At 38.3% G+C, this 12560-nt stretch overlaps 2 protein-coding genes across 2 annotated transcripts in view; one reads left to right on the top strand and one right to left on the bottom strand.

Annotated features, from left to right (window-relative positions):
• Nucleotides 1-4334, bottom strand: part of LOC122555117 (cytochrome b-245 heavy chain) — a 46965-nt gene extending 42631 nt beyond the window's left edge. The window contains exon 1 of the mRNA XM_043700813.1: nucleotides 4273-4334. Coding sequence (XP_043556748.1) covers nucleotides 4273-4317 — 45 coding nt within the window. The 5' untranslated portion in view covers nucleotides 4318-4334. The remainder of the gene's footprint in view (nucleotides 1-4272) is intronic.
• LOC122555118 (gamma-aminobutyric acid receptor subunit rho-3-like) overlaps nucleotides 1-12560 on the top strand; it is a 116695-nt gene that overhangs the window by 11279 nt on the left and 92856 nt on the right. The window lies entirely within an intron of this gene.

Raw genomic sequence — 12560 nt, 5'->3', positions numbered from 1 at the left:
CTTATAGAGGTTTACAAAATTATGAGGAGCATGGATAGGATAAATAGGCAAAGTCTTTTCCCTGGGGTCGGGGAGTCCAGAACAAGAGGGCATAGGTTTAGGGTGTGAGGGGAAAGATATAAAAGAGACCTATGGGGCAACTTTTTCACAGAGGGTGGTACATGTGTGGAATGAGCTGCCAGAGGAAGTGGTGGAGGCTGGTACAATTGCAACACTTAAAAGACATTTGGATGGGTATATGAATAGGAAGGGTTTGGAGGGAAATGGGCCAGATGCTGGCAGGTGGGACTAGATTGGGTTTGGATATCTGCTCGGCATGGACAAGTTGGACTGAAGGGTCTGTTTCCATGCTGTACATCTGACTCTACTGACACTTTGTTAACAGTTCTGTTCCAAGGCATGAATGTATATGGTGGGTTGGAAATTATTTGATCTTTGCTTGGTGTGTTCTCACTAGCAACTTTTCAATAAGTGACTTGTTTTGCTACAATGACTGCATTGTTGGCAAATGTCTTCACTGATGTAGTATTTTGGAACCACATCTGTGACAATGTATTATAGCATTTGATTGCTTAGTATTTTGAGTTGATGTTGTTGCACTCAGTTTATTGGTCAAATGAGAGGTCTGCCTTCTCTGGTCTTGTGCTTTAAGTTGACATGTAGAATGTTCTAAATTAAATTAAACTGTTGCTGTGTCATGTTTCTTTTCTAGACCATGATTCCACCTCTATTTGGGCTGGTCTTCTAGAATTAGATCTATTTTCAACAGAAGTTCAGTGACTGAGAGGCCACTCTTGTAAATTTCCTAAGCTGCACGGTCTGATTGCTTCATTTATATATACCATTTGCAGACTTTTCTGGAAGTTGATACCTGCCACTGAAGCATAATTTCACTCATGTCTTGTTTGTTCTGTTGTTTCTGTAACACATGATGTGATGTTTTTAGAGAACTGACTAACCTGTTCTTCATTTGATTTGGTGCCCAATTCTGAAGCTACTTAATATTTAGGAATTGTGTTTTCCACATTTGCCAATTTGCTAATCTGTCAAATGGATTCAATAGCTTGAATTTTTCAGTTGGAAAGATCTATATGGACATATTTTGTTACGTTGTTTGATCATTCGTAGGCATCTGAAGTTGTTGATTATCTTTGTGATGTGCATAATGGTTTTTAAAATTTTTAGCTTTTAGTGCACTAATTTGTTGCCTTGTATTCTTTGTTCATTAAAGCTGTTGTTGAATCATTGTTGTAAGTCTAAAACTGAAAGCTGTCAAAGCTTCTGCTGTTCTAACTGCTGTTTTCAAAATAAAACTTGGTTTTCCATTTCCAAAATGCCATCTTCTTAGAGATGAATAAAGATATTCCTTTTCCAAAATGGCTGAAGGATTTCCAAAGCTGACAATTTATGATAATCTTTCCAGCATCTGAGGTTTATTTCAGAGTTTGGTGGCATGTAGTCAGATTTGTGCATTTTTAATTCAATTTTTCAGTTTTATGATTTATATCAATAAAACTTCCAATTTGTTGAATAAAATTTGAATTTGTCATTCAAACAGTCAAAATCATAAAAAAACTCACTAACTTCACTGTTAGTGCCTTCACTGTACCTGAAGAATTACTTTATTTTCTGCTTTTGTCTTTTTCATCAATTTAATAGTTCAGAAATTTGATAACTCATTGTTAGAAATCTTAACCATGCACCTCAGCGGGTTTTCGGGTAGTAATGAACCAGATTAAATGACTAATCTCTCTCCTCTTTGTGAGTTCATGTACCTGTTGTAGTCTGCTCTGGTACAGAGTCTGAATTTTTTCATTCTGGTGTGTTCTAATTTCTTCCACTCTGACCATTTATACTCTGTGAAGTACAGATATCAGTACGAGGTTGTTCCAGGGTCCTAAAATTCTTACAGAATAAAATTCTCTTTGCCTAACTGTAAATGAAAATGCTATCTTGGTGGGGTGCTCGTTAGAGAGTTGATGTGGACTCTATGGGCCAAATGGCCTGCTTCAGTGCTGTACGGATTTTATGATTGAACCTAGCTAAGAACACCTGTCATAAATCATGCTTGAAATTCTCTTAGTCCCTGTACCATTGGGCTGGGCCTTGAATCCAGTACAAAGTCGTTAGAAAATTACTTCTGTTCTTAGAAATGTTTGCCTCCTATGCCCATTCCTGGCCTACTTCCAATGATAGAATACATAAACTTTTCCCTTTCAACAAATCATGCTCCAGATTGCTCACTATAGAGATTACACCATAAAGAGTAACTATAGGATAAGGTAGAAACATAGGCAGAAAATGAAGTGAACTACATAGTGTAACAAGTGATCCTGGTTGCTAGCCAAAAATGACAATGTCTACAACAAATAGTAAAAATTACTGCTGTCAGATGATTGGCAAATAATAAAATTAACCATTGTCATGATTTTTTCATTGGTACAGTTTTGCCCTGAGGAATACTAACAATGACAATGCAATGCAATGGAATAAGAGAAGGGAATTGGTGTGAATAAATTTCTCTTTTAATTCAGTACCAAAGAAGAGTCATTGGACTTGAAATGTTAACTCTGTTTGCCTGCTACGTTTCTCAAATATTTTCTATTTTAGTTCAGATTTCCAGCATTTGTGGTGTTTAACTTCCTCTTTGGTTTAAAATTAATGTTCAAGTCATCATAAGTAGAATGAGAGCAAAGATTAGTAAACCTTTTTTCTTTCTGTATTGCATTAACTTTTGCAAGTTTTGAATTTCCCTTTATTGAGCACATACATCTAAGTAATCACAACTCTGCATAAACTGTTTTGTAAAAGTTCACTTTGAATTTTTGATCAGAATAAAAAGATTAAAATGTTCCCTGTTTCAGTTCCTAACTTACACCAATCTGAATGAAATATACGTGTCTTGCAAGCATGTGCTATTAATAACAATTAATACAATTAATTTTGGTATACTTCAATAATCATATTGACTGAATAAAAATTTCTCCAGAATCTTCACCAATTTGGTAGAGGTGCTTATAAAACGTATTCTGACTTTTAAAAATATTAGCCTCTCAAGTCTTAAAAAAAATCATTTTGGGGATGTGGATGTCACCCGTAAGAGTGTCATTTATTGCACAATCCTAATTGTCCTGACAGGTCAGAGCGGGTTACCTTCCAATTAACAAATTCTTGAACTGACTAATTCAATACTTGCAGAGTTGTCCTCTTGTTAACATGTGCCTCATTACCTTCATTACTGATTCATTGTAAATTGGATATCTAATGCCTTTTGCCATTATATTACTGGACTAGAAATCCAACAATCTGAGCTAATAAATATATAGAATGAGAGTTTAATCTCATCGTGGTACCGTAATTTCAGAACTTTAATACAGTTAAAATCTTGGAAATAGAACATTTAACATGACCTGGAAGTGACTGGATTGCTGTAAGAATCTATTGTCTCTTAATATCCTCCAAGAGAAGGAACAACGCTGTGAAACAGTCTCATTTATATGCGACTCCAGTCCCACTCCATTACAGTTGATTCTCAGCAACTCTGAAGTAATTTTGAGAATGTACTTAATTGTATCAAAACCACTAACAAATGGAACAAGACAGGCTGGAACTGGTAACCCAATTTAACCCCTCAGGGCAATTAGGAGTGGAAAATATATGGTAGCATTAAGAATGACATCCTGGGATGATTTTTTTTTACAGAGTTGAGAGTCTAACTTTTTAAAAAGTTGGACTAATTCTTTTTAAGCACTTCTATTATCTGACTGAAGAGTAGAGAAATTTATTTGGTAAATATGGTCATGTGAAATCAATAGATTTGAAGTGTATTAAAATTAATTGTTCAAATTGTTGTTAATAACACAAGCCTCTAAGGTGTGTAATATACATATTTTCATACTTGAACCTAAACACTTAATCTTCATTATTTGCCTAAAGCACCATCAGAAAGTAAATTTTACTTCCAACTTATGAGCAATTTTAATACATTTTCCTGTGGTGATCTGTATTTTAATTTTTAAATTTTTATTTTCCAAAGAAATACAACTGAAAGCATAAGCATTTCAGATCTCTAAAATAGCAGACGCAAAATAACAAGATATAAATATAGCCTCAAAAAAATTAATCTGCAAAGTCTTCAGTTATAAATGTGTATTTTAATCAAACTATTTTGTTTATGAAGGCTTAAATTAGCCAATTAATATAACAAGAGGATTCAAGTAAAATGTGAAACACAGAACATTTCCACATTGCTTTTGCTTACAGAGTACTTACAATCACGAAGATGGAAACTCCCTCGTTCACCAGCCAGTTTCCCATTCTTGGAGAAACTATGAATTTACCAGCTCACAGATGTGAATTTAAGCAAACAAATAAGGAAGTGAGAATTTTGTTGATAGTTGTGCAACCTTTCTCGACTTATAGAATAAATTAAATGAATAAAATTAATTACATGGATATCCATGGATGCTAAAACCATTAAATATCATTTTTTCTTTGTTTTTCTTTTAAGGATGTGGGTATTATTGGATAGGCCATTATTTATTGCCCATTCTCAATTGTCCTTGAGAAGGGAGCTGTGTTCTTGAACTTTTGCAGCCCTTTGGGTGTAGATATCTCCATGCTGTTGTTGGATTTTGACAGTGAATGAATAGCAATATAGTTCCAAGTCAGGATGATGTGTGCCTTGGAGGTTTGCTGGCAGATGGTGCGGTTCCCATTTATCTTTTGCCTTTGTCCTTCTAGGTAGCAGAGGTCACTTGTCTAGAAAGTCCTGTCAGAGGAGACTTGGCAGAGGACAGGAAATGCAAATTTCTGTTAGGGATGTCAATTGTGACTCTGACCCCATGTAGGCTAAACTTGACATGAATCTCTTTCCATCTGTAAACTATTTGTGTGGGCTGCTTTACCAGTAGGAAATTCAAAGTTTTGATCCAGCAGATTTGTTTTCTATTCAACTCACTCATTCTTGTTTTTAGGACATATCTGGCCCATAATATGGGCATGGTATTCCACTTCAAGTGGAGGCAAAAAACTTGGTGGGTATGACAACATAATTGAATGAGTGTCCAAAAATAAGATGTTTGCGTCGGAGGGTTGCTCCTCAAAAGGCAAGTCGACCTTCCTGCAATCAAGTATAAAGAACCTCAACAGTATGCATTTGTGTCCCAAGAATTACACCAATTGCATTTCAGATTTGGTGGCTTAGCTCCAAAAGCAAGGCAGCAACTGTGGCTGAGAGCAGAAGATTGCACATCAGCTTGTGCCAAAGGGCATAGTTAATGTTTAAATAAAAGGAATACTTGTGGTTGAAAGGCATGGTGATATGTTACCTTCAGAGGTGCTGCATGTGCCTGTGCCAAGCACAACTTGAGGATGAAAAGCATGGGGTATGTGAACAGCAGAAGGGAGTCATGGTTAATCAGGGACATCATGTAAGGCCATGCAGGAGATTGGGCTATGTTGATCAGGAAGATAGATGGTGGATTAACTGGGAGGGTGGGGAGTGCCATAGAATCTGTCCATGGCATCCTCAAGGCTGCAGGCAGCTCTAATCTGGGACTTGTCTGATTGTATTGGCTAGCTGAGGGAAGGGCTATAGTAATAGGAAGAAACTGATTGTAATGGGGTGAGATGTGGTAGTCTAGCATACGGGTATCATCAAGGAAACGCAGTAACTGACTGTGACCTGCATTTAGGAAGGGGATTATGATTGTGAGAGGTTGTGATGAATAGTGACATAAAGGGCTCAAATGAAATGGGGATGGTGAAAGGTCATTGGGGAAATAGGGTTTGCGAGACAGTAGGGGAAATGCAAAATGAGGGTTTATTGTAGATCATAGGAGAGGCTGCAACTCACTGCAGTGAATACAAATTGTGAAGATTTGACACTTTGTACCATTGTTTTTCAGTTCAATGTGCTTTCAGTTTCAAGAAAGCTACTCACAAAGTGGAAGAGTATACTTCTCAATAACATTGGAGGGTTACACACCATGCTCTTAAGAAGTGAGTTTCTGAATTTTGACCTGGCGACAGTGAGGATCTTGTGTGGCTTGATCCCCTCCAGCATTTCATAATCGCCCCCAATCCAATGTCCGTTTCTCTCCTATCCCCTCTCTGCTGTCCCTCTCCATTATCAGTCTCCCATATTCCATCTTGCCTCTCTCTTGCCCATTTACTATCTTCCTACTGCGTCTTCTGTCCTTTTTTTCCCCTGCACTTTTCTCCTGGATGACACCCCTATCTTTCTTGCTTCTCCCTCTCTCCTCTCTCTTTCCCCATTCCTTTCTAACTCTTATGGTTCAGGCACAGAGCCATGAAAAGGTTGCAGTGGGTAGGGGCAATCATCTAATAGTTAGAACAGGTATGAGATGTAAGAATTTGGTCTGGGGTGGCCATGCAAACCTTTTTGTGTTTGTCCTTCAGAAAGAACAGCAGATACCATCAGGAAGTGGTCAAAAACCCATGAATTGCAATTGCATCCTTCACCTTGAGGTTGTTTCCACTGAGAACAATAGACCTCTCCTTGCACAAGGTTAGAGGGAAAGGAAGGAATGGTAATTCTGGTGCCTAGGCTATTCCTAGTTAATTACCTGCTTGACCAATCAGTGCTGTTGGTCTGGCAGTCCAATTTACAAAACTGCCAGTGAGCAGGAGCAATGGTTGTGGTCAGGCAGAAAGAGGAGATAGAGTTGTGCTGGACTTCATATGTTGTGGTTCCCTACCCCCTCATTCACCAGGCACCCTCTGAGACCCACCTTGTCGTTATCCTCGCCCCTCACAAAGGTTGTCCTGGTCCCAGGTACCGTGGTTCTCACCAAACTTTGCACAGCATGCGGGAGTTAAATATTACCTTTTGCTTTTAAATCAAGGATTGTCACCAAGCTAATTTTGTCCAAGTCAATTCACAAGTCAAAAAAAAGTAACTCCAGCCATTTCTCAAGTCCAAGTCACTGATTTGAGTCAACAACTCCAGACCATACATAGAGTTACATCCATAAACTAAAATCTTGTCACTTGTATAACCATTCCTGGGGTACAGCAATTTGCACTTAAGTGTGAATGGCCCCAAGAACACTCATTGCTAATATCTCTATATGCCCCTCCCTATCTCTGAAATCTCCTCCGTTCCACATCTGCATCTAATGTTCATTTAATTCTGATCTCTGGTGCATCCTTGTTTAAAATGGCTCCACACTGTTGGTTTTACTTTCATTCGCCTCAATCCTACAGTCAGGACTTCCTCCTGCTGTAATATCTTCTTACAGGCTTGGTGTCAAATATTGCTTTCAAAAGTCCTTTTGAATTACTTTGAGACATTTTATTGCATTAAAAGTGCTACATTAATACTCATTACTATTGTTATGAGCATTAGAGAAATCGGTAGATCATAGAATGAGGAAGTTATTCATACTCAGTAATTTTTAAACTAAAAATAAACTGCTGTACAGTGATATTTAAAGACTATATGTTTATTTCAGATTCTTCAGAACAGTCTGTAAATTATAGTCCCATTAAAAAGGAATTGTTTTTTCCTCCAGATTTGTATTCGTTGTATGTGTGAACTATAATTTCCCATGTCAGCACAGTAAAGGTAAATATTAGTTTGAAATCATAGTGTAGTGGGTAACTTGATCCACTCTCAACACTAAACTTGTGTGCAGAAACTACAGAACTGGAATAAAAGACTAAAAGTTGAACAGTTTATCTGAAGACAAGTCAGTTTCCCTTTTGGTGTATTGGTATAGTTACAGAGCCTGCTGTCATTGCAGTATCTGTATCAGTGCACTGCAGTGCCAATCACAGTAAATGAGATTAACATGACCAATTTAATACACAGGAAATTCAATTTATATTTTACTGAGATTAACTAACTTCTGCATATTGATGTAATTTTGTTTCACCCAGGTTAATTAATCAACCATCAAATGGTTAGCACACAGTTGTGTGAAAAACTATGACATTATGCCATTGTAAAAAGTACTGGGTATTTCACATTTCAAAATAATTTGCTATTCCTCATTTTGTATTTTGCACAATGTCAGAATTACTCCCATCACCTTAACTTAACATAATTAGCAAATTTCAAGGGAAGCCTAAATGAAAAATGATCATTCTACTCATATTGCAGAGAGAAAGACTAAGGGGCTCACTGCAATGAACATAAGCAGTGACTCATTCTTCCCCTCTTCTATTCAGTTCCTTTGCCTATTTTTGGGCCAAGGCTCTAACGCAGTTTTGTGTCAAGTGACCTGGTAGAACTCAAACAGAACATCATGGAATCATTGAAAGTCCATGACACAGAAAGAAGCCCCTTGATCAGTTGTGACTGCTATTTGAAAAATGAAACATCCAGCTTAATCCAACTTTCCACCATTTGATCCATATTCCTACAGGTTACAGCACTTGATGCATTTCCAGTCATCTTTTAAATGAATTGAGGGTTTCTCCCACTACTTCATTTCAGGTAATGAGTTTCAGACCACAACCAACCTTTTAATGACAAACATGTTCCCCAGTTCCTCTTTAATCTCTGCACCAATCACTGTACACCTGTGCCTCTGAGTCACTAATTTCTCTGCTAAGCGAAATAGGTCCTTCCCATCTGCTCTATCCAGACCCCTTAGAACTTTGTATACAATTAAATATCTTTGACCCAAGGAAAACAATTCCAGTGTGTCAAATCGTTCCTCATCGCTGTAGTTTCCTAGTCCTGGCAATATTATCTGAAAAGTCCTCTTTACCCTCTCTAAAGACATTCACTCTGCGGTTTTTGATAGCAAGAACAGATTGCAAGCTGGGAAAAGACACAGTATTTATGCTGAATCCAAAGACTGGGGGTAGGAGGTAAAGGGAAAACTGAGTGAATGGGTGGAGATGGAGCCTAAAGAGAATTGAAAAGGATAGGTAAACAAGGAGATTATGGATTAGCAGGTCAAGGCAAAACAAAAGCTGAATAAGTGATAATGAAGAGCTAAGAGCAGAAGAAAATGGGTTAGCTGTGCTGAATGTAACCCATATAATATGGTAATGAACGTAGGAGAACGTGAGAATGGGTGACTGTTTTAAAGGCAACCCATGTCATAACAGGGTGTGGGGTGGATAAAGAAACATGGGAGGATGGAATCAAGTTCTGAAGTTCTTGAACTCAATGTGCGTAAGAGGCTGCATGGTCCCTGAGTGGAAAGTGAGATGTTGTATGTTGAGTTTGTGCTGAGGCTCATTGGAACATTGCAGCAGGCCTGTGACAGTGAACTTGGGAGCATGGGATGGGTTCTTGCAGGAAGTGAGGATGTATATTGCTGGTAACTTCCGCATATAGGCATACACCTCATACTGGTACCAAAGTACAGCCAACTTCCTGTGACTCCCAAAGCTGTCAGTCAGCTGGGCTGAGTCAGGTTTGCTCTCCCCATAGCTACCTCTGCTTCTTTCATCTCTTCCTGGTAACTAGTGCCATTCTGTCATGAAGTGAATGGTGAAAATTAGACAGTATGGGCTTTCTGATCTCAAATTACAATTAAAGATGTACTTAAAGCAAGAAGATGTGAACATGTTACGATACAATGGGGTAGTATAGTCACATGTATGCATTTAAATATGATTGGATCATACAGTCATGTGTACTAACCCAGAATGTAGACAACGTGAACTTAGTTCCATAAAGACATGTGTAACCTTTTGATTAGCAATTATTATCTGTAGAAATAGTTGATTGGAAGTTTGTAATTGTGAGCTGAACACCATTTTTTGATATATACATCTCCCATGCATGCATGAATAAACATTTAAACCAAGAAACTGGATCGAGTCTGTTCTAAAGAGGGAGCACAGGATAAAATCCCTCTTTCACCCATTGCCATCCTTTCTAACTGTGTACGAGGACCAATTGGTGTGAATGTATCTGCGCTGGCAGAGGTTGTATAGAAATAAGTACTTCCCGCGAGTGCACACACTGTTGCAACTGCTTTCCATCCAATAAGGCTGACAGGTGAGAAAATTATGACCCATGACTGCTTCCCCGCTTGCAGAGCTGTCAGATAATGGTATCTCAAAGGGTGCTGAAATTCCTGCCCCATAAACACTATTAAAAAGTTGTTAAGAAGGAAATGAGAACACATGGGCTCAACAGGGATATAAGAACAACTTATAAGAGATTTTACCAAAAAAGGAGGAGGGAAGGAACAGCGAATATTGGCCCTTTAATGGCTAAGACAGTCAAAATTATCAAGGGGAATCAACAAACAACAGAGATATTGAATAAATTATTTTTGTTCTTTATGCCTGTCTGGTGACTTGTAGAAACTGACATAGGTACACAGAAAGGGTAATCAGACAGGTAATTAGAGTGAGGTACTTAATATAATTTAATAGTATCAGAGTAAAATTATTAAATACACTTAAAAAACCAAACACTCCAGGACATGTTGGTCTGCACCCCCTGGTTCAAAAGAAGTAGCTTCAGAGAGATTTGATGTATTTTCCACTTTATTTTTTTAAAGTGTTTATGATTTTCCAAAATTCCCTAGATTCTAGAATAACCTCAGGGGACTGGTGGTTAAAGAATAGCTTACTGTAGAAAGGCAAGAAAGAGAATACTGGGAAATGCAGATGTGATTTCCTGATATGGGTCATCAGGAAAGTACTAGAATCTCTTATTCAGGAAGTCTTAACAATATGCTTAAACTCTCACGTGATTGACCAACATCAAAATGTTTTTATAAAAGGGAAATTTTGGATGACAATTTTTTTTAGAGATCTTGAGAATGTAAAACATATGGTAGATAAATGTAATTTACATAGATTTCCAAATCCATTTGATAAAACAGCACAAAGTTAAGATACAAAATTAAGTCTCATGGCGTTGGTAGTAATATATTATCATGTATTAAGGATAGGAAAGAAGTACAGAGTAGGCATAAATGGCACAACCTCAAGTTAACAAGTCATAACCAGTGAAGTGTCACAAGAGTCAGTATTTGTCTTCAGTTATTTATGATCAATATCAATGACTTTGAAGAAGAGAAAGAAAATAAAATATCTCTGCATAGCTGGGTGGGAATGCAAACTATGAGGAAGGCAAAAAGATGCTGCAAAGAGATATGGACAGTTGAAATTTTATTTTCTTTATATGCTTGTGGGATATTGGCTTTTCTGGCTGGGCCAGCATTTATTGCCCATCTGTTGTTGCCTTTGAGAAAGCGATAGTGAGATGTCTCCTTATGTTGCTGTGATAGACAATAAGGTGACAGGTAGAGACAAATGTGAGGAAGTGTAAAGTGCTTCACTTTTAGAGTGAGAATAGGAAAGTAGATTTTAAAAAAACATATGAAACTTCTAAATGTTGGTATTGAAAGACAATTCAGTGTGTTCGTACAATGAACACAAAGTTAGTGTGCAGGTACAGTAAGCCATTAAGAGGACAAACATGTTGCTGTTTTTATTATAAGTGGACTGGAGTACAAGAACAAGAAAATCTTGCTACATTTTACCACATTTGGAATTCTGTGCACAGTTTTGGAGTTCATTTCTAAGGAAGATGATGCTTGCAGGATAAGAAGTTGATCATTTGGGACTGAGGCACAGAGTAACTCTTTTTTTGTCAGTGGTTTATAAATCTAGGAATTTTCTGCTCCAGATGCTTACAAATATGTCATGGTTGATATACTTAAGGCTGTCATAGACAGATTTTTTTTGCCATCTGTGAATTAAGGGATATAGCGAATGCAAAAGAAAGGGGAGTTGAGGCAAAAGACCAGACAGATCAATCTTGATTCTGGAAATGCTCAGAGCTGAATGGTTCACATCTGTTCATAGCTGTCATATTGGAAGAAATGGTCCATTCTTGGTGATAGACATTGAAGTTACCAACACCCCGCCTCTCCCCCCCCCCCCCCCCAAATAAATTGTCATGAGTGCCTCTCCTTTGTGATGTTCAACATATCAGGAGTACTGACTCATTCACTGAGGTGCCTTTTGACTAATGCGCAGGAGGTTTTCTTGCCAATGTTTTCCCTGATGTCACGTGATATCATGCCATGGTCCCCACAATAAATATTGTGAATTCCCAGAGACAATCCCAACCCATTGTATAGCACTGTACCATTACCTCTAATGGATATAGAGCTGGAAATGTGTTGCTGGAAAAGCGCAGCAGGTCAGACAGCATCCAGGGAACAGGAGAATCGACGTATCGGGCATAAGCCCTTCTTCAGGAATGAGGAAAGTTTGTCCAGCAGGCTAAGATAAAAGGTAGGGAGGAGGGACTTGGGGGAGGGGCGTCGGAAATGTGATAGGTGGAAAGAGGTCAAGGTGAGGGTGATAGGTCAGACGGGGGTGGGGGCGGAGAGGTCGGGAAGAAGATTGCAGGTTAGGAAGGCGGTGCTGAATTCGATGGATTTGACTGAGACAAGGTGGGGGGAGGGGAAATGAGGAAACTGGTGAAACCCGAGTTCATCCCTTGTGGTTGGAGAGTTCCTAGCCGGAAGATGAGGCGTTCCTCCTCCAACCGTCGTTTTGTTGTGGACTGACGATGGAGGAGTCCAAAGACCTGCATATCCTCA

This window comes from Chiloscyllium plagiosum, chromosome 12 (assembly GCF_004010195.1).
Source record: "Chiloscyllium plagiosum isolate BGI_BamShark_2017 chromosome 12, ASM401019v2, whole genome shotgun sequence".
Classification (NCBI taxonomy): Eukaryota; Metazoa; Chordata; class Chondrichthyes; order Orectolobiformes; family Hemiscylliidae; genus Chiloscyllium; species Chiloscyllium plagiosum.
The sequence above is the reverse complement of the archived record's forward strand: the minus strand, read 5'-3'. Positions and strand labels throughout refer to the sequence as shown.